The sequence below is a fragment of the Zingiber officinale genome, chromosome 2A, assembly GCF_018446385.1.
Source record: "Zingiber officinale cultivar Zhangliang chromosome 2A, Zo_v1.1, whole genome shotgun sequence".
Taxonomy (NCBI): Eukaryota; Viridiplantae; Streptophyta; class Magnoliopsida; order Zingiberales; family Zingiberaceae; genus Zingiber; species Zingiber officinale.
The window spans coordinates 86,256,442-86,278,244 of NC_055988.1; the positions used below are offsets into that span (position 1 = coordinate 86,256,442).

Below are 21,803 nucleotides of genomic sequence, written 5' to 3' on the forward strand. Positions count from 1 at the left end.
ATAGTAAATCAACCTCGGGGTATGTGTTTACTTTGGGAGGTGGAGCCATAGCATGGAGGAGTGTTAAGTAGAAATGCGTTTCAGACTCCATCATGCAAGCTGAGTATGTAGCAGCCTCTGAGGCAGCCAAAGAAGCTGTATGGCTAAGAAACTTCTTAATGGACTTAGATGCGATTCCTGGTTTGCCCAAAGTTATCACAGTTTATTGTGATAACAGTGGTGTAGTAGCAAACTCGAAGGAACCACGAGCCCATAAGGTAAGTAAACACGTTGAGCGCAAGTACCACCTGATATGAGACATCGTAAAATGAGGGGAGGTTGTTGTCGCCAAGATTACATCAGCAGATAACTTGGCAAATCCTTTCACTAAGGCCCTTCCAGCGAGAGCTTTTGATAGACATGTTGAGAGGATGAGAATCAGATGTATGACAACATTTATGACAGCATAGTCTTTTAGTATAAGTGGGAGATTGTTGGGATGTATACTATAAACCTAGCTTTTGTATGAACATCTGTTTTAAATACTTTGAAATGAGAATCACTTTGATTAAATGTTTGCATTTTATATTTATATATATGTCAATGCAGTTGTCCATTTAATTTATATTATAGATAACATAGTGTGTGGTGCCACACAGAAGATCATGTTATCGGTTCCTTATAAATTATAAATAGTATCTCACAACTAAGATGGATTGGGACAAACCATTGAAATGGCTGTTGTGTAATTTGGTATTAATATGTCTTGACTATAAAATTACACTAGTACACTATGTGTGTATTAAGCAAGACGGTTTGAGGTTGTTTGATTTATATTGACTATATAAAAGAACAAAACCTCTGTTATTATGGATGTGCATCCTCTTAATCCATATATAATAACAAGCACGCATACTTAGTATTTATTTCTTTAACTTATCAATAGGTGAGATTTATTCGTTAAATCAATAGGCCCGATGAGTTGAGAAATAGTACTATTTATATGGTGTGTTGTTGATTATAGAAGGAATCTGTGCCCTAATTATTTAGATTGATGATGCCCCCTTGAGGAGCTCATAAGGATTATCATATAAACCCTGTAGGTGGACTTAGTCCGACATGATAATAAAGTTGAGTGGTACTACTCTTGAATCAAATGTTAATTAATTGAGTTATCAATAACTCATTTAATTAATAGACATACGATATTTTAAACATAGGGAGATTAATACACTCATGATAAGAAAGAGCCCATATTGTAATATGAGATTGGTGCGGTAGTTCAATAATAACCCTTTAGTGGTATGGGTTATTATTGATGGACTTAGGTTGGGTGTTCGGGCCGAACACAGGAAGCCCAAGCCCATCAGGAGGCCTAAACCAATTCCTTCTCTAGGTCCCTGTTGTAGCCTCTATATAAAGTCTCGCATCCACCCACCCATAACTTGGTTTGGTTTAACTTAACTTGGTTTAACTTGGTTTGGTTTAACTTAACTTTGTTTAACTTGGTTTTGGTTTAGTTTAGATTTTTTCTAAACAGAGTTATGTTATTTTTCTTTCTTTGTAACCGACGGCAAAGGTTATAAAAAGGAGTAGGAGGTGCCCCCTAAAATCTAATTTTCTAATTGCCCACAAGCCCCTTCTCCTCCTTGTGGTCGGCTCCCCTCCCCCTTCCTTACTTAGGGTCGGCGCCCCTTTTCCCCTCCTCCTCCTTGCTTAGGGCCCATTGTTTAGGGCCCACACCCCCCTCTCCTTGGTGGCCGGCACCCCCTCTTCCTTGGTGGTTGGCGGATTGGAGAAGAAGAAGAGGAAGAAGAAGAGAAGGAAGAAGATTAGAAGGTGCCCCATCCTAGAGTTTCCTTTTGTAGCCGGCGGTTTGGAAACCGAGAAGAGAAGGAAGGTGGTGTTGTCTTGGTAGATCGTCGCCCACACAACGTCCAAGAAGAGGAGAGGAATACTGTAGAAGATCAAGAGGTCTTTAGCTACAAAGGAAAGGTACAACTAATTTTTAATTCCACTGTGTAATTAGTTTCGTTTTCTTTGTATCGTTTTTGAATACCAACACAAAAGGCTAGCGATCTTGTACTTCGATCAAGGTGTGCTTTGATCATTCAAGAACTTGCTTGATTGATCAAACACATGTTTGATCGAACATGCGGGTTGCTAGGAAAAGTTTTGTTCTTGTACAATTTTTTTGTACAGGGAAATTTAAACAGAACGGAATTCCAGCACCTTCACAAAGAACCAATAAATTTGATAATTAGACAAGTTGAATTAATTAGAATTTAAAGTATGATAATAAGTAGTTTAATACCGGTGTCGATGACAGAACATGTTCGATAGGGTACGGTCGGAATGCACGACCAAGGCACGTGTGACCAGGGCACACACGACCAAGGCACGCATGCCCAGGGCATGTGGCTAGGGAACGCGCTGCTAGGGAGCACGACCGGCATGTGTAGCCAAGGCATGGTCAACACGCATGGCCAGGGCATGGCCGACACGTGTGGCTAGGACACGGTCGACATTGACAGGTCATTAAGGATCAATTGTGACAAAAAGCTACAGAACTTTATGCAAAGAGTAACCGCAGTTCGTTGAAATCTAAACACTTCGACATCAAGTTTCTAGCAGCTAAAGAAAGAACAAATCACCACCGATTCTATGTTGGCAGATCCACTCACTAAGGATTTGGTGCCTAAGATGTTTCATTTGCTTGTTGTAAATATATGAATGCCCTTCTTATAGAAGAAGTTGTTAGAGTGTATACTAAAAGCCTAACTTTTGGTATAAACATTTATCTAGAAATAAGAATCACATTGGTCAAATGTCTACATTTATGATAAATGTAGTTGCTCAATTAATTTATATTGTAGATAACATGGTGTGTGGTGTCACACACAGAAGATCATGTTATCGGTTCCTTATAAATTATAAATAGTAGCTCACGACCAAGATGGAAAGGAACAAACCATTGGAAGGTCGTAGTGTAATTAGGTATTAGTTTATCTTAACTATATAATTACACTAGTACACTTAGAGTGTATTGAGTAGGACCATTTGAGGTCGTTCCTTTTATACTGACTTTATGAAGGAACAAAGACCTCAGTTATTATGGAAGTGTGTGCTCTTAATCCTAATATAATAACAAGCACATATATTTGATATTTATTTCTTTAATTTATCAATGGGTGAGATTTAGTTCGATAAATCAATAAGCCCGATAAGTTGGGAAATGATATCACTTATAGTGTGTGTTGTTGATTATAGAAGGAAACTGTGTCCTAGTGATCTAGGTTGAGAATGTCCCCAATAGGAGCTCATAAGGATTGTCATGTTAAACCCTGCAGGTGGACTTAGTCCGACATGACGATGAAGTTGAGGGGTACTACTTTTGGAGCTAGATATTAATTAAGTGAGTTGTCAGTAACTTACTTAATTAGTGGACATTTGTTATCTTAAACACAGGGAGACTAACACACTCATAATAAGAAGGAGCCCAAAATGTAATTTGGGATTGGTGCGGTAGTTCAATAATAGTTCTTTAGTGGAATGAATTATTATTGATGAAATTAAGTTGTGTGTTCGGGGCAAACACGGGATGCTTAATTTCATCGGGAGACCAAAACTAATTCCTCCTCTCGGTCCCTATCGTAGCCTCTAGTATATAGAGATTTATACCCACCGCATACCCACCTTCTTACCCATCCAATAGGGCCGGCCAAGCTAGCTTGGAACCCAAGCTAGGGCCGGCCTGTTAGCTAGAGCCCTAGAGCCAATCATTTGATGATTGTATTTTGGACTTATTGTATCATATTCAATATAAATAAAGGCATTTGGTTTTTTGTTATTATACTTACTTGTATTGGTGCCAAATAAACTAAGTATAATAACGTCCTTGAGTAGAAGGTTCTTACCTATATCAATCGATTGGTTGAATCGATAGTGAGATGATATAGGGAACACTACTCTAAATCATTCCTAGTCGAGTATTAACATTCAGGGACAATGTTAATGCAATAAGACTAGCATGTAGGTCAACTCGATGACTTGATCTCACAAGTCATGGATATAGAGATATCAAGTTGACACATGGGTATACATTAGGGAATGTATACTGAATGACCCGCCATGAGAAAGTATCATGGATCGTTATATGAGTGCCATATACTTTCTCATGTGGCTATTAGTTTGACTACTAGTCCTTAGACCTGAAGTCACCATAGATCCCTACATAAGGAGTTATGTACTTTGGTTTCGTCAAACGTCACCCGTAACTGGGACTATAAAGGCGATTACTGGGTGTATAACAAATTATGCAGAGGGATGTGAGTGATGTAGATGTGATCTATCCCTCCTATATGACGGAAGAGACATCGGTAATCTTGATAGAGTGAGACCACGAAGTGCATGGCCATGCCCAAATGAGTCAATATAGGATATTGAGCTCATTTGATTTAGTGTGTCTACTTGGAGTTCAAGATTTAGATTGATTAGAGGATGACACGGTCTATGCCTCATATTGATCAATCTAGATGTCTAGGATAGAAGGACACTTGTCATATTTTGTGAGGAGTCACAATTAGTAGTCACAAGGTGATGTTGGATCTCAACATTTCTTGTAACTTGGGTAGCAATGATGTATTGCTAGATGCCACTCATTGCTTATGTTTCTAAAGGAGTTTAGAAACATTGCCAACGTTACAAGAACCTATTGGGTCACACACAAAGAACAAGTGGATGGAGATTGGGTTCATATGATGAACCAATTGGATTAGGTTCATATGATGAACCAAGATGATTAGATTCATTTGATGAATCAAATTGGATTAAGAGTAATCCAAATTGGGCTAATTGAGTTGGACTCAAGTTGATTCATGTATTCAATGAGTCTAATTTAGATTATGACTCATTAAATCAACTTAATTTAATGAATTAGATTCATTATATTAAGTTGGCTTAAATCAAATGGTTAGATTAGATCAACCATGGAAGAGATTTGGTCAAGTTTGACTTGAGAGGAAGAGGAAGAGTCAAGTTTGACTTGACTAATTACCACATCATTAGTGAGATGGCAAGATGTGGACCAATGATGATGCTCCACATCATCATGATATGCCACATCATGGAGGTTACAAGCCTCCATTCCCATTAATGTGGCCGGCCACATTAAATGAGTGGGAGTTACTCATGTGGCCGGCCACACAAGTGAATGAAGGGGAATGAATTTTCATTCATGAGTCTCATTCATTTCATCTCCTTCCTCTAGCCATTCTCTTCTCCCTCTCCTCCTTCTTGGCCGAGAGTTTCAAGCAAGGTGAAGAGGAATGTGTTGAGTTCCAAGAGAAAGGGTGAAGTGAAGGTCACAAAGGAGGGTACCTAGAGGAGTATGTGAGATTCCTTTTCTTTTCTCTCCTTTCTCCCCTTTTAAATCCTACCCGAGAGCCCTAGAAAGTGCTAGCATACTTGGGTGCTCTCTTCTCCATCCTTGTGTGTTAGAGAACACACCTTGTTCGTGTGAACACTACTAGAGGATTGTCTACGTTGACAATCTTGAGATCCGGCATACCTTGGACTTGCGGGATTACGAAAAGGGCACGCATCGAAGGTATAACACTTATCTACTGTAGATCTGGAGTGTGAAACTCGTATTCATAGTTTTAGAAATTTTTCTTTGCACGGATCCATTGGCTTTGGGGCTTTCGGGGTTTTCGCGACGCGAAAACGCGTTTTTCGCGGCCCGAAAAACCCAACAGTGGTATCAGAGCCACATGCAAAGGCGAATACGAGTTTCTTTTGTGTTTTATGAAAAATTTTCAGTTCTGTAATATTCTGTAAATTTAAGTTTTTTTATAGTTTTTATGGGTAATTTTCTCGTAGAAGCGAAGCACAAGTGTTTCGGCACTAGTAGGCTTCCGCTACCGGGAAGATTTTTCCAAAACGGCCAAGTTTCGCCCCAAAACTTTTTGGGACAGAGGGCTAAGGTGATGTTAGATCGCAATGGAACCCTCGCGATGGTTAGATCGCGGGTAGGGGCGCTGCCCCTGGCCCCACAAGGGGATTCGTTCCGCGATTGCGCCCGAAAATCGCTAAACGGAACCGCCGGGAAATTGTACTCGTAAAAATTGTAAAAATTATAGAAAAAATTACAGAAAATTATAGAAATATATAATTTTGAATTATATATTATTTTTGTGATAGTCATGGCCAAAAGACCCAATTTGATTGGATAATTCGTGTTGTAATTCATAATATGGCCTGCGTGCCGTGATGTGATGTGCGTGTTGTATGTTTTTATTTTTTCGCGACCTGCGCGTCGTGCCTTTCTCTTTTATTCTTGTTGTAAATTAGATTTAAACTCGAATGTAACTCGAGTTTCAAAATGTAATGTAAATTTTGAAGCAGTGGAAGGTCCACTCGAGACGGAGTTACGAGGAGGGCGCGAGCAACACGAGGTGGTCAAAGGAAGGAGCTTGAGAAGCTGTTGACATTAGGTTGACCATCCGATCTTCTCATTGGCTTGAGAAGATCGTAGTAGGGGCCATGACATAATCACAAAATTATTTGATTAATTATTTAATTAATTGTTTTGTGTGTATGTGATGTATGCTAGTTAATTAAGTAATTAATTAGTGTCTGATGATTAGATTAGATCTAAGTCGTGCACATGATGCACCCTTCGATTAGATTAGATCTATCGAGTATATGATACGCATCATCGTTTAGATTAGATCTAAATCACGCCAACTCGTAATGCCTACCATGCCGTGATACCTACCACTACCTCGATCGCATGTAGTTGTTGAATCTGCCAAAGTAGAGCAACACATACTATCTTGGTAGGGTACGGAGGGACAATCTTGGTCCCGCCTATCAACGCATGGGTGAGTACAACTCAATTAGATTGACTATTCCTAGTTAACTCGGTTGGATCGAGTATAACTATAGGCATTCTTCCAACGGTTGGAAAGATAGGTCAAAATCACATTTATATTAACTTTCGGGCGTATTAGCCAAAGCTAACTCGAGTTTTAATATCAATGCGGATCTTGATCCTATAAACAAGAGTTGCATAGAGATGTAATTGGTAATCGTTACCTACCGATCATACTAAGTCTTGGGCGTATTAGCCAAAGCTAACTCAAGAGTTAGTATGATGTGGATCTTGTCCCATGTGAATTATAGAATTCAGTGGGAGCATCATTTAGTTAAAGACCTAATTAAATGATTAAGAATATGATACTTATTTCTGCATTTATTTCTGTTGTAGAATTTCCATGACGTCAAATACGAATACCTTCTCTCTGCGATCTGTCCTTAAGAAGGACAAGCTCAACGGAGCAAATTTCTTGGACTGGTACAGGAACCTGAGAATAGTTCTCACCCAAGAACGTAAACTGTATGTTCTGGAGCAGCCCATTCCGGAGGCTCCTCCTGCCACTGCCACGCAAGCAGACCGAGATGCTTACAAGAAGCATCAAGATGACGCATTAGATGTGTCCTGTCTTATGCTCGCGACCATGAACTCTGAGCTTCAGAAGCAACATGAGTTGATGAGTGCTTACGATATGGTTGAACATCTTTGTCACCTATATCAAGGACAAGCAAGGCACTGGAAGAAGAACTCCAAAGAATACCTGGAAGATCTTAAGAAGAAGAGAAATAAGATTTCTACTTCAGGTATACATGTTATAGAAGTCAACCTCTCTATTTCTTCATCGTGGGTATTAGATACCGGATGTTCTTTGCACATTTGTACCAATGTACAAGCGCTGAGAAATAGCAGGGCATTGACGAAGGGTGAGGTAGACCTACGAGTAGGCAATGGAGCACGGGTTGCTGCTATTACTGTAGGAACTTACTATCTATCTCTGCCCTCTGGGCTAGTACTAGAATTAGATGATTGTTGTTATGTGACTGCCTTGACTAAGAACATAATTTCAGTTTCTTGTTTGGACAAGAAAGGATTTTCGTTTACAATAAAGAACAAATGTTGTTCTATCTATTTAAACGATATGTTCTATTATAGTGCACCTCTAATGAACGGACTCTATATTCTAGACCTTGAGAGCCCTATCTATAACATAAATACCAAGAGGTTCAAGTCAAATGACCTGAACCAAACCTATCTCTGGCACTGTCGCTTAGGTCATATAAATGACAAGCACTTATCCCAGCTCCATAAGGATGGTTTGCTGGACTCATTTGATTTTGAATCATATGAGATATGCGAGTCATGCCTACGAGGCAAGATGACCAAGACTCCCTTTAGTGGGCATAGCGAGAGAGCAACTGATTTGTTAGGACTCATACATAGTGATGTATGTGGCCCTTTCAATGTTGCTGCTAGAGGCGGTTATACATACTTCATCACATTTACTGATGATTTCAGTAGATATGGTTATGTGTACTTGATGACACATAAGTCTGAATCCTTTGAAAAGTTCAAAGAATTCAAGAATGAAGTACAAAACCAGCTTGGCAAGAGTATTAAGATACTTCGATCCGATCGAGGTGGAGAATACCTTAGCCATGAGTTCCGTGACTATCTAGCTGAGTGTGAGATTTTATCCCAACTCACTCCTCCTGGAACACCACAGTGGAATTGTGTATCCGAAAGGAGGAATCGTACCCTATTAGATATGGTGCGATCTATGATGAGTCACATAGATCTTCCGACATACCTTTGGGGCTATGCTCTAGACACAACAGCTTTTATACTCAACCGAGTTCCATCCAAGGCCTTGATAAAGACACCATATAGGATATGGACTGGGAGAGATGCCCAGGTGTTTTTCATGAGAATTTGGGGTTGTGAGGCTTACGTTCGACGTCAAGTCTCAGACAAATTAGGACCCAAATTCGATAAGTGCTACTTTATTGGATATCCCAAGGAAACTAAGGGATATTACTTCTACATTCCCAATCAGCACAAGGTAGTTGTGGCAAAGACTGGGGTCTTTCTAGAAAGGGACTTTGTTTCTAGAAAGACTAGTGGGAGCACGTTCGATCTTGAAGAGGTTCAAGATGCGAACAATAGCACTGATGCCTCGATGGAAGTTGAACTGGAACCACAAAGTGTTGTGGATGATGTTGTTCCACAAGGAGTTGAGGAACAACAACCAGTTCAAGTAGACATACCTCTTCGCAGGTCTGATAGGGTACGTCGTCAGCCTGAGAGATACTCATTTCTCTTGTCTGACCATGATGACGTTATGCTCATAGAGGATGAGCCTACCACCTATCAGGAAGCTGTGATGAGACCAGATTCCGAGAAATGGCTAGAAGCCATGAGATCCGAAATGGAATCCATGTACACCAACCAAGTATGGACTTTGGTTGATCCACCTGAAGAGGTAAAACCCATTGGGTGTAAGTGGGTCTTTAAGAGAAAGACTGACATGGATGGACTTATCTATAATGGTCTCTTGGTAGCTAAAGGTTTCAAGCAGATTCATGGTATTGACTATGATGAAACCTTTTCTCCAGTAGCGATGTTTAAGTCCATTCGGATCATGCTTACTATTGCAGCCTACCATGACTATGAGATATGACAGATGGATGTCAAAACCGCGTTTCTGAATGGAAACCTGCTCGAGGATGTGTACATGACACAACCAGAGGGTTTTGTAGATCCACAGCATACTAGTAGAGTATGCAAGCTGCATAGGTCCATTTATGGACTAAAGCAAGCTTCTCAGAGCTGGAATCTTCGATTCGATGATGCAATCAAACAGTTTGGTTTCATCAAGAACGAAGATGAACCTTGTGTCTACAAGAAGGTTGTAGGGGATATAGTTGTCTTCCTCATATTGTATGTGGATGACATACTACTCATTGGGAAGGACATCCCTATGCTTCAGTCTGTCAAGACCTGGCTAGGGAGTTGCTTATCAATGAAGGACTTAGGTGAGGCGTCTCGTATTCTAGGAATACAGATCTATAGAGATAGATCTAAGAGATTGCTTGGCCTAAGTCAGAGTACATACATTGACAAGGTACTCCTTCGGTTTGCCATGCAGAACTCCAAGAAGGGATTTCTGTCGATGTCACATGGCGTGAGTCTTTCGAAGACTCAAGGTCCCTCTTCTAGAGAGGAAAGAGACCGCATGGATCAGATCCCTTATGCCTCAGCCATAGGATCGATCATGTACGCCATGCTATGTACTCGACCTGATGTCTCGTATGCTTTGTGTTGGTTGCTATTCGGAAAGCCTAGAGGTTCCACTGTACAAAAATTTTGTACAAAGGTCTGAACCTTTTCCTAGCTACAATGTGTTCTTTTAAATTAAATTTTGGATCGCCTGCCGAACTTAACACGTTTGATCCAAAACTTAATCTATTTGTTCTTTTAGGTTTTGACTTGGGTCTCCTGCGGAACTTAACACGTTCGACCCAAATCGCCTTAAGTTATTAATTCCATTAAATATTAATTTCCATAATTGGTTCCCAGAACTGACGTGGCGAGGCACACGGCCTTCTTGGATATGGGAGCAACCACCACCGACTAGACAAAACCTTTTATAGAAATATAATATTTAATTTCCTAAAATAACTTTAGGTTAATCGAAGAGAACAATCAAATCACAAGGAAAAGAAAACAAAACAAAAGAACACAACTTCGAAAACATATTCGAAATTCTAGAACGTAAGCCTCTTGTATTTGGTATTATTTCCATAAATAACTAGTATGATGCGGAAAGAAAAATTACTAGTTATACCTTGTAGAAAAACCTCTTGATCTTCTACCGTATTCCTCTTCTAACCTCGGACGTTGTGTGGGCAACGATCTACCGGGATGAGAAACCACCAACCACCTTCTTCTCCTCCAAGCAAGGTTCGGCCACAAAGGAAAAACTTCACCAAGGAGGAAAACCAAAATACTAACCAAGCTCCAAGAGATGCTAGCTTTCTCTCCTTCTTCTTCTTCTTCTCCAAGTAGTATCCGGCCTCCACAAGAGCTCCAAGCAATAGAGAATTTCGGCCACCACAAAGAGGAAGAAAAGGAGAAGATGTTGGCCGGCCACTCCAAAGAATAGGAGAGGGAGAATAATAGAGGTTGTGTCTCATGAAGGCACCCTCACCCCTTCTTTTATATTCCTTGGCCTAGGCAAATTAGGAAATTTAATTACAATAAAATTTCCTCAATTTCTTTGACATGATTTAATTGAGAAAAATAAAATAAAATTTCCCAATTAATTCTACATTGGTCGGCCACATCAACATGGAATAAATTAGACAAGTTTTAATCAACAATTAAAACTTCCTAATTTGTTTCCGGAAATTTTAAAATTAAAATTTCTCTTTAAAAATCTCTACATGGTTAATAAAAGAAATTTCTATAATTTTAATTTTATCAACATGTGAATAATTTTTAAAGAGAAAATAAAATATCTCACCAATCTACAAATAAGGAAAGAGATCTAATCTCTTTCTTTAATCTTTTGTAGATCTTTTACAAGAGATATTTTAATTTCAATTCTCTTTAATAAATTATATCTTCCACATAATAAAAATTAAAATTAAATTTCTTTTTTAATTTATTTTGGCCGGCCCCACTAGCTTGGGTTCAAGCTAGGGCCGGCCACCCAATCTTATACCTAGGCCGGCCCTAACTTAGTTCCCAAGCTAGCTTGGCCGGCCCCCATTGGGTGGGTATAGAAGGTGGGTATAGGTGGGTATAGAACTCTATAAATAAGAGGCTACGATAGGGACCGAGAGGAGGAATTGGTTTTGGTCTCCCGATAAAATTAAGCATCCCGTGTTCGCCCCGAACACACAACTTAATTTTATCAATGATAATTCATTCCACTAGAGAACTATCATTGAACTACCGCACCAATCCCAAATTACATTTTTGGGCTCCTTCTTATTATGAGTGTGTTAGTCTCCCTGTGTTTAAGATATCGAATGTCCATTAATTAAGTGAGTTACTGACAACTCATTTAATTAATATCTAAATCCAAGAGTAGTACCACTCAACCTTATTGTCATGTCGGACTAAGTCCACCTGTAGGGTTTAACATGATAATCTTTATGAGCTCCTCTTGAGGACATTATCAACCTAATATCTCTAGGACACAGTTTCCTTCTATAATCAACAACACACACTATAAGTGATATCATTTCCCAACTTATCGGGTTTATTGATTCAACGAACTAAATCTCACCCATTGATAAATTAAAAAAATAAATATCAAATATATGTGCTTGTTATTACATTAGGATTAAGAGCACACACTTCCATAATAACTGAGGTCTTTGTTTCTTTATAAAGTCAGTATAAAAGAAACGACCTCAAATGGTCCTACTCAATACACTCTGAGTGTACTAGTGTAATTATACAGTCAAGATAAACTGATACTTAATTACATTACGACCTTCTAATGGTTTGTTCCTTTCCATTTTGGTCGTGAGCTACTGTTTATAATTTATAAGGTACTGATAACATCATCTTCTGTATGTGACACCACATACTATGTTATCTACAATATAAATTAATTGAACAACTACAAACAAATGTAGATAATTTGACCAAATGTGATTCTTTATTCATAATAAATGTTTACAAAGCTTAGGCTTTCAGTATACACTCCAACACTTTGAGCATGACGAGCAGATACCAGTCAGATCCAGGTGAAAGTCACTGGATAGCGGTCAAGAATATTCTTAAGTACTTAAGAAGGACTAAAGAATATTTCTTGATATATGGAGGCAATGATGAGCTAGCTGTAAAGGGTTATAGTGATGCTAGCTTCCAGACCGACCAGGATGACTATAGATCGCAGTCGGGGTTCGTATTTTGCATTAATGGTGGTGCTGTGAGCTGGAAGAGTTCGAAGCAGGACACAGTAGCTGATTCTACGACAGAAGCCGAGTACATTGCTGCATCAGAGGCAACAAAGGAGGCAGTTCGGATCCGCAAGTTCATCACTGAACTTGGGGTGGTTCCTAGCATTGCTGACCCCATTGGGCTCTATTGTGACAACAATGGAGCTATAGCACAGGCGAAGGAACCTCGCTCACACCAGCGGACCAAACACATACTACGGCGCTTCCATCTCATTCGAGAGATCATCGAGAGAGGAGATGTGAAGATTTGCAGAGTACCTACAGAGGCTAACATCGCAGATCCCTTGACCAAGGATTTGGCACAGAAGAAGCATGATTGTCACACTAGGTCATTTGGGCTTAGAGCCTATACTGATTGGCACTAGTGCTAGTGGGAGATTGTTAGCTAGAGCCCTAAAGCCAATCATTTGATGATTGTATTTTGTACTTATTGTATCATATTCTATATAAATAAAGGCATTTGGTTTTTGGTTATTATACTTACTTGTATTGGTGCCAAATAAACTAAGTATAATAACGTCCTTGAGTAGAAGGTTCTTACCTATATCAATCGATTGGTTGAATCGATAGTGAGATGATATAGGGAACACTACTCTAAATCATTCCTAGTCGAGTATTAACATTCAGGGACAATGTTAATGTAATAAGACTAGCATGTAGGTCAACTCGATGACTTGATCTCACAAGTCATGGATATAGAGATATCAAGTTGACACATGGGTATACATTAGGGAATGTATACTGAATGATCCGCCATGAGAAAGTATCATGGATCGTTATATGAGTGTCATATACTTTCTCATGTGGCTATTAGTATGACTACTAGTCCTTAGACCTGAAGTCACCATAGATCCCTACATAAGGAGTTATGTACTTTGGTTTCGTCAAACGTCACCCGTAACTGGGTGGACTATAAAGGCGATTACTGGGTATATAACAAATTATGCAGAGGGATGTGAGTGATGTAGATGGGATCTATCCCTCCTATATGACGGGAGAGACATCGGTATTCTTGATAGAGTGAGACCACGAAGTGTATGGCCATGCCCAAATGAGTCAATATAGGATATTGAGCTCATTTGATTTAGTGTGTCTACTTGGAGTTCAAGATTTAGATTGATTAGAGGATAACACGGTCTATGTCTTATATTGATCAATCTAGATGTCTAGGATAGAAGGACACTTGTCATATTTTGTGAGGAGTCACAATTAGTAGTCACAAGGTGATGTTGGATCTCAACATTTCTTGTAACTTGGGTAGCAATGATGTATTGCTAGATGCCGCTCATTGCTTATGTTTCTAAAGGAGTTTAGAAACATTGCCAACGTTACAAGAACCTATTGGGTCACACACAAAGAACAAGTGGATGGAGATTGGGTTCATATGATGAACCAATTGGATTAGGTTCATATGATGAACCAAGATAATTAGATTCATTTGATGAATCAAATTGGATTAAGAGTAATCCAAATTGGGCTAATTGAGTTGGACTCAAGTTGATTCATGTATTCAATGAGTCTAATTTAGATTATGACTCATTAAATCAACTTAATTTAATGAATTAGATTCATTATATTAAGTTGGCTTGAATCAAATGGTTAGATTAGATCAACCATGGAAGAGATTTGGTCAAGTTTGACTTGACTTGAGAGGAAGAGGAAGAGTCAAGTTTGACTTGACTAATTGCCACATCATTAGTGAGATGGCAAGATGTGGACCAATGATGATGCTCCACATCATCATGATATGCCACATCATGGAGGTTACAAGCCTCCATTCCCATTAATGTGGCCGGCCACATTAAATGAGTGGGAGTTACTCATGTGGCCGGCCACACAAGTGAATGAAGGAGAATGAATTTTCATTCATGAGTCTCATTCATTTCATCTCCTTCCTCTAGCCATTCTCTTCTCCCTCTCCTCCTTCTTGGCCGAGAGTTTCAAGCAAGGTGAAGAGGAATGTGTTGAGTTCCAAGAGAAAGGGTGAAGTGAAGGTCACAAAGGAGGGTACCTAGAGGAGTATGTGAGATTCCTTTTCTTTTCTCTCCTTTCTCCCCTTTTAAATCCTACCCGAGAGCCCTAGAAAGTGCTAGCATACTTGGGTGCTCTCTTCTCCATCCTTGTGTGTTAGAGAACACACCTTGTTCGTGTGAACACTACTAGAGGATTGTCTACGTTGACAATCTTGAGATCCGGCGTACCTTGGACTTGCGGGATTACGAAAAGGGCACGCACCGAAGGTATAACACTTATCTACTGTAGATCTGGAGTGTGAAACTCGTATTCGTAGTTTTAGAAATTTTTCTTTGCACGGATCCGTTGGCTTTGGGGCTTTCGGGGTTTCCGCGACGCGAAAACGCGTTTTTCGCGGCCCGAAAAACCCAACACAGCCAAGATCAAGTGGATGAGTCATGTAGGTGGCCGGCCAAAGCTTGGGTCCCAAGCTTAGGTGGCTGGCCACTAGAATATTAAAAAGGATTTTTATTAAAATTATTTCTTATGTGGATATCATGATTTTAAAAGAGAGTTTAAAAATTAAAAATTTCTTTTTATAACTTTCTACAAAAGATTAAGAGAAGAGATTAATCTCTTTCCTTATTTGTAGTTTAAAAGGATGGTTTTAATTTTTGGTAAAAACTTTCCTTATTTGTAAATCATCTACATGTTTAAAAGAGAGTTTAAAATTTGAAATCTTTCCTTATTTGTTGATTAAAGGAGGATTTTAAATTTTAAGAAAACTTTCCTTTTTAATCATGTTCATGATTTAAAAGAGAGTTTAAAATTAAATATTCTCTTTTATAAGTTTCTACAAAAGATTAAGAAAAGATTTGATATCTTTCCTTATTTGTAGATTAAAAGAGATTTTAATTTTTAGAGATAACTTTCTTTTTATCCACATGTTTAAAAGAAAGATTTTAATTTATTAAATTTCCTTTTATAAACCAATCATGAAGGGATAAAAATTATTGGAGAAATTTTATAAATTTCCGAAAGCAAATAAGGAAGTTTTAATTTGTGTTTAAAATTTTATTTGCTTGGAAATTTGATGGTGTGGCCGGCCAAATAAATTGGAGAAGAAAAATTATTTTTAATTAAATAAAATTTTCCTTTTCATGGCAAAAGAATTAAGGAAGTTTTTATTAAATTTTCCTTATTTGCCAAGACCAAGGATTATAAAAGAGGGGGTAGAGGAGGCTTCAAGGCTAAGGACTCTATTCTATTTTTCTCTCTCTTTTCCTTGGTGGTGTGGCCGGCCCTTTCTTCTTCTCTTCTTCTTCTCTTTGTGACCGAACCTCTTCATGCTCATGGAGTTTTAATTGGTGGCCGGATCTAGCTTGAGGAAGAAGGAGAGAAAGCTTACATCCCTTGGAGCTTGGTTGGTGGAAAAGATCTTCATCTTTTGGAAGCTTTGTGCTTGGCCGAAATTTGAAGAAAGGAAAAGAAGGTGCTTTGGTGGTTTCTCATCTCGGAAGATCGTTGCCCACACAACGTCCGAGGTTAGAAGAGAAATACGGTAGAAGATCAAGAGGTCTTTCTAAAAGGTATAACTAGTAATTTTTCTTTCCGCATCATACTAGTTATTTTTGGAAATAATACCAAATACAAGAGGCATGCGATTCTAGTATTTCGAATATGTTTTTCGATATTGTGTTCTTTTATTTTTTTTTCCCTTGTGATTTGATTGTTCTTTTCGGTTAACCTAAAGTTATTTTAGGAAATTAAATATTAGCTTTCCATAAAAGGTTTTGTCTAGTCGGTGGTGGTTGCTCCCATATCCAAGAAGGCCATGTGCCTCTCCACGTCAGTACTGGAACCAATTATGGAAATTAATATTTAATGGAATTAATAACTTAAGGTGATTTGGGTCGAACGTGTTAAGTTCCGCAGGAGACCCAAGTCAAAACCTAAAAAACGAATAGATTAAGTTTTGGATCAAACGGGTTAAGTTCCGCAGGCGATCCAAAATTTAATTTAAAAGAACACATGGTAGCTAGGAAAAGGTTCAGACCTTTGTACAAAATTTTTGTACAGTGGAACCTCTAGGTTTTCCGAGTAACAACCAACAGAAGTATACATTTAGTGGGAGTTAGTATTTATTTTATTGCTCTATATTTTATAATAAAAATAAATATTTTATTTTGATTATTGTACGTACTTAAAGCTCAAAATATTCATGGGTATTTTGTTTGTTTAACACTTTGAAATAAAAATATCATGATTTAGTGTTGTTGTCTAACATATAATGTTTGTAAATATGATATAGATTCATTTTGGAATCATAAAGTTTGATTATTTTTTGCTATTGCAGTTCAACATAAACATAAAGTATTTTGTAAATATGATTAGACCCTTATGGGTCACCTTTGGACTAGTTAGAAATTGACATGTATTGATTATATTTCATGTAATTTTCATACTATACATCCATATCTTGATCTATGTCATTAATAACATTGGTATTGTGATTACTGTTAGAGTTTGTTATAGTCATATATAGTAACTATACCTCTTTAGTCATATACCAATAAAGTTAATAGATTAGATTGTTTACAAGGAGTGCTTTAATTTGTGCCTATAAAGTTTGATATTATTGTTGATGTAAACTAAAGTTTCTCATATGTTGTACACAAATCATATGCAGCCCAAGTAGGAGATTGTTGGATTTTATTTCCTTTAGGTGGGCTCACATGCAATTTGTCACATATGAATTTATGTCATTAAGAAACCAAATCCGTTATGTGATAGACTAAAGTTTATTGGGTTTTGGTTATTGGATGCGAACTTCATATATGTAAAATCTTAAATTTGTATCATCATTATCTATGAACTCATAACGGATGTAGACCTTCTATTTAAGGGCTTGATCCATGTTAGATTATGGATCTGACAAATTTCTGTGTTCCCCATTGATGTAGAGATTCCGACGCCATAACGTACCCTAACTCCTCCTGAAGACCACCCTCCACTTTTCCTTTTTCTTACGAACGATTTCTGATGCGTGGACGACGGACGACGCTCTCTGAGGCGATGTCGGCTCCATTGCATTCATGTTCTATGTCTCAGAATCTTTAGTTTTACTTAATTTCTATTTTGTCATAAGATTTGATGGAACTAAATACTTGTTCTTGTATTCCCTGTTATTCGAATTCACATGGCTTAGGATTTAAAGATTTAACACATGTTACTAAAAAGAGTGCGCAATCTACTTATTTTTCATGATGTTTCTCATCATATCCCAATGACCATTCTCTCCAAATCTAAAATCATTTACTCCATTTTATTGAACTTCTTCCCGTTTCCCTTTTCCAGCGAATTGAGTCTATTTATTTTGTTATTACTAATCAAAACTAGTTATTTCTTTGGATTGATGGAAAAAAACTAGTTATATTATCACGTTTTTGGTCACAAAGTTGGGGTCTGATGTTATTCTTCTAGCGGAACGTTTTTCTTTACTAATTATGATATTTACATGACGATCATAAATAACTTTGAATTAACTTGAAGCTAAGTTAGTTTTGTTTGTGTACATCTAAATCAACAAAAGTGTAATCTCTGTATTTCAAACCATCAAAATTCTACTTTTGACGATGAACCAAGTAGAAAACCAGCATTACCTGCCAATGGTTGCAAATATATAGGGACGTTTAAATTAAAACTATCATTTCCTTGTCAAAGCAAAGGATGGCGGAATCAAAGCAAAAGCGGGGAGCTTTGAATGTGATATTTTTTTTCTTCTCCTATTGTTTTCGTCGGTTGGTTTCAATTTTTATCTTTCATTGTGTTTGCAATTACCTACATCTAATGTTGTCAAATTGTTTGATTTTAATATTTGTTCTAATTTATATATGCGTGCTAGCCATTCAGATGATTATTATTTTATTATAGAAGATGAGGAATTTTGTATGAAATTAGAAAATTAAGAATTTGATATTGAGGTTAATTGTGTTATTTTAACAATTTTAAAAAATATACAAATCATTTTTTAAAAGTTCATTAAATTATCAACGTTATATAAAAATTATTTGATAATTTTTTTTATTTGTGTATCACAATCTGACTTATAATTTTCATATCTAACTAAATAACTCAATTTAGATTATGTTGTCTTTTCTAGTCCTGAATATTTGGCCCGGTCCTACTAAATTTTTTTACTAGTCATCAGAATAAATTAGGAAATACTTATGGTATGCGCCAAGAAGCCCAACATCTTTTAGTTGCGCGTCCCATTTGGAGAAAAAATTTCTCCAAATTCACCATAGATAGGGATCAAATCATAAATATCTGGGTCACAATTTGAATGTCCTGCCGCTACACCTGAGAACATCTCATGGGTGATTAATGTAACTATTGATAGTTGTATTATATAAAAAAAAATACTTACTAAAATCATATGATCCTCTTTTGAATTGGGGAAAATAAATAAATTTTATTCACGTAAATTATGAATCATTTAATTACTTTAAAAGAAAATTTCATAAAAATAATTTGGATAAATAAGTTTCCTCGGCTGTTCTCTATTTCTAATAATCACCAAGCACATGATGATAGTTAAATTATATAGATGTATTCCTGAGCACATAATTATGAATTCATCGAAGGGATGGCTACAGAATGTTTACACTTCTAGTTTTCACTCACTACTTGTCTAATTCAAGAACAATATGGTACATATCAGTTATATAGTATAATGATATTCTCTCCAATCATATTGGTTTTATATAATCACTCTTATTTTGAATAGCAACTTATTAAGAGAACAATGTTTGAGGATTACATTACATGCTGCTTCAGAAATACAAAGCCTAACAAGCAACGCCTGATGGAAGAGATTGACAATGGATAATTTGAATAGCAAAACAAGTTGATGAATTGAGGAAGGTATTAACAATGGATAAGTTGGAGAGGAGAACTAGCTAGTACACACCACACCAGATCTTTTAATAATTTCATCTTTGCATTGACAGAAAGCTCTACTTCCTCTGAGTCAAATCATATGCCTTAAGCAGACTTGAGTAGTTTTGCAAAACATTTGGGACGATTTGAGTGGTTTGCTGCAATATTTTTGACCATCTCAATTATATCATCATTCTCAGTCTGAATGTGAACCTCCTTTAGCCCATGCAGATGTTCTATGCCATTGACTGATTTAGAGGGATAAAATATTTTAAGGATTTCGAGGCTTCGGACTGCACCTTCTTTGAAACTCACATTGTCCCGTACAATTGTCAGCAACTTAAGTTGTGCGAACCCTTCCCGATCGAAGACCAAATTCTCACCATTATAAACGAATGACTCACCTCTTAGGTTCAGGTTGACCAAAGCGGGGAGATTTCTTAAGACTTGTAGATCCTCCAGCTGCAGTTGTGCCCTGAACAGAGTTATCTTGACAACATGCTTCAGAGATGCAAACCAAGGAGGCAATTCGCCAAGTCTGCAACCTATCTCGATCTTGCAGAGCAGCAATGGCGGCAAAGCTACTTCATCTAGTGCCTTTTTCAGACTGCTGTTTCCCATATCCGAAATCTTTAGAGATCGAAGGCTGCCATTGAGCTTCGAGAGCAGGGCGCTGATCTCCTCCAGCATTCTGAGTGATAGATCAGAGCCACCAAAATCGATGCCAAGCTTGTGGAGGTTGACAAGCTCACCAATCCAGTACTGCTATGTTAGGCAGTTGCAGTGAAGGATCGGAGGTGGCACAGATCAGCTATGTTAGGCACTAGTCCAGTACTGCTTCCTCTCTGCCAGGATAAGCGTCTTATCCTCTGATGTCGAGGCTGAATGTTCGTCTGCGTGGAGTGCTTATTCAGTACCACCGCAAAGTTCTCCTTTCTTGAAATCGAGATTATGACATCGAGCATCATGTCATGGACGCGGCAGGATCTCACTGTCCCATTATCATCAAATTCTGACGGCTGCACCAAGCTACGATTCACCAATTGGTTGAAGCAGCGCTCGGCCATTTTCTCATCGGGTAAGCCATCTACGCCATGCACAATCCCTTCGGCAATCCACCTTCTCATCAGACGCTCCCGACGAATCTCATAATCCTCAGGGAAGGTGCCTAAGAACAAGAAGCAAGGCTTGAGATAGTAAGGCAAGTCATTGTAACTCAAACCTAGTATCTGATTGATCTTTGACAGCATATCATTAGTCTGTATCTCCAAACGAAGGTGGTCGCGCAAGTCTTTCCATTCCTCAAAATTATTATCAGGCTTGGAAGCTAGAAGACCTCCGATTGTCACAATTGCAAGTGGCAGTCCATCACACTTTTGCAAGATTTCTCTGCCAATATTTTCTAGCTCTGGAGGACAATTATAGTCCGGTGCATCAAATACTTTTCTACAGAATAACTCCCAAGATAGCTCAGGCGATAAAGCAGAGATTTTAAATATAAATTGACGATTACCAGAACAACTTGTATATGCCACATCCTCTCAATGCGGGTGGTGACTATGACCCTGCTTCCTTCTTTACCTCGTGGCAATGCAATGCTCAAGCTTTCCCATGCTTCAATGCTCCAAACGTCATCAAGAACAAGCAAATACATCTTTCCATGTAGATGGTCTCTGATAGTCTGCACCGGTTGTAACTCGTCCATCATGTTCAGAAGTGGCTCAGTGTTCAAACGGGCATCTTGGCACCCAAAAAAACTCGGCATCTTGGCACCCAAAAAAACTGATTTGTTACTCGTTGACGGAAATTTGTCGAATAATCATTTTGAGAAGCTCCTAGATATTGTAATTTTGTGACACTGCAATCCAAGCTCGAGATTGGAAGTAGCCTTCAACAATAATAAGATCATCATAGACGGTTGATCCTATCCGAAAATAGTGAAGGTGGTGAGCTAGAGACGTGGCTCTACTGTTGACCAAATGAAGACTCCGCGTTGTCTTGCAATACAGAGCGTTAGTGCCAGGTCAAGGAAGGAGTCCCCGACATTGACCCTCCGACACTCAAATCAGTGATCGATT

The 21,803-nt window shown here is 38.1% G+C and overlaps 2 protein-coding genes across 2 annotated transcripts; both read right to left on the bottom strand.

Annotated features, from left to right (window-relative positions):
* Positions 1–19,830: 19,830 nt before the first annotated feature.
* LOC122043772 (disease resistance protein PIK6-NP-like) lies at positions 19,831–20,415 on the bottom strand. The gene has a single exon (XM_042604353.1). It carries the CDS (start codon positions 20,413–20,415, stop codon positions 19,831–19,833), a length of 585 nt encoding a protein of 194 aa, XP_042460287.1.
* Positions 20,416–20,495: 80 nt separating this feature from the next.
* LOC122043773 (disease resistance protein Pik-2-like) lies at positions 20,496–21,490 on the bottom strand. Its single transcript, XM_042604354.1, has 2 exons — positions 21,261–21,490; positions 20,496–21,171 (listed from the first exon to the last, which is right to left on the bottom strand). Exons 1-2 carry the CDS (start codon positions 21,488–21,490, stop codon positions 20,496–20,498), a joined length of 906 nt encoding a protein of 301 aa, XP_042460288.1.
* Between the last annotated feature and the right edge of the window lie 313 nt (positions 21,491–21,803).

Excerpts from the sequence above, each read along its gene's own strand:
- LOC122043772 (XM_042604353.1), bottom strand. The coding sequence starts at position 20,415 with ATGCTGGAGGAGATCAGCGCCCTGCTCTCGAAGCTCAATGGCAGCCTT.
- LOC122043773 (XM_042604354.1), bottom strand. The coding sequence starts at position 21,490 with ATGCCGAGTTTTTTTGGGTGCCAAGATGCCCGTTTGAACACTGAGCCA. Across the intron at positions 21,172-21,260 it reads ACCACCCGCATTGAGAGGAT|AAAAGTATTTGATGCACCGG; the intron begins GTGGCATATACA and ends GTTATTCTGTAG.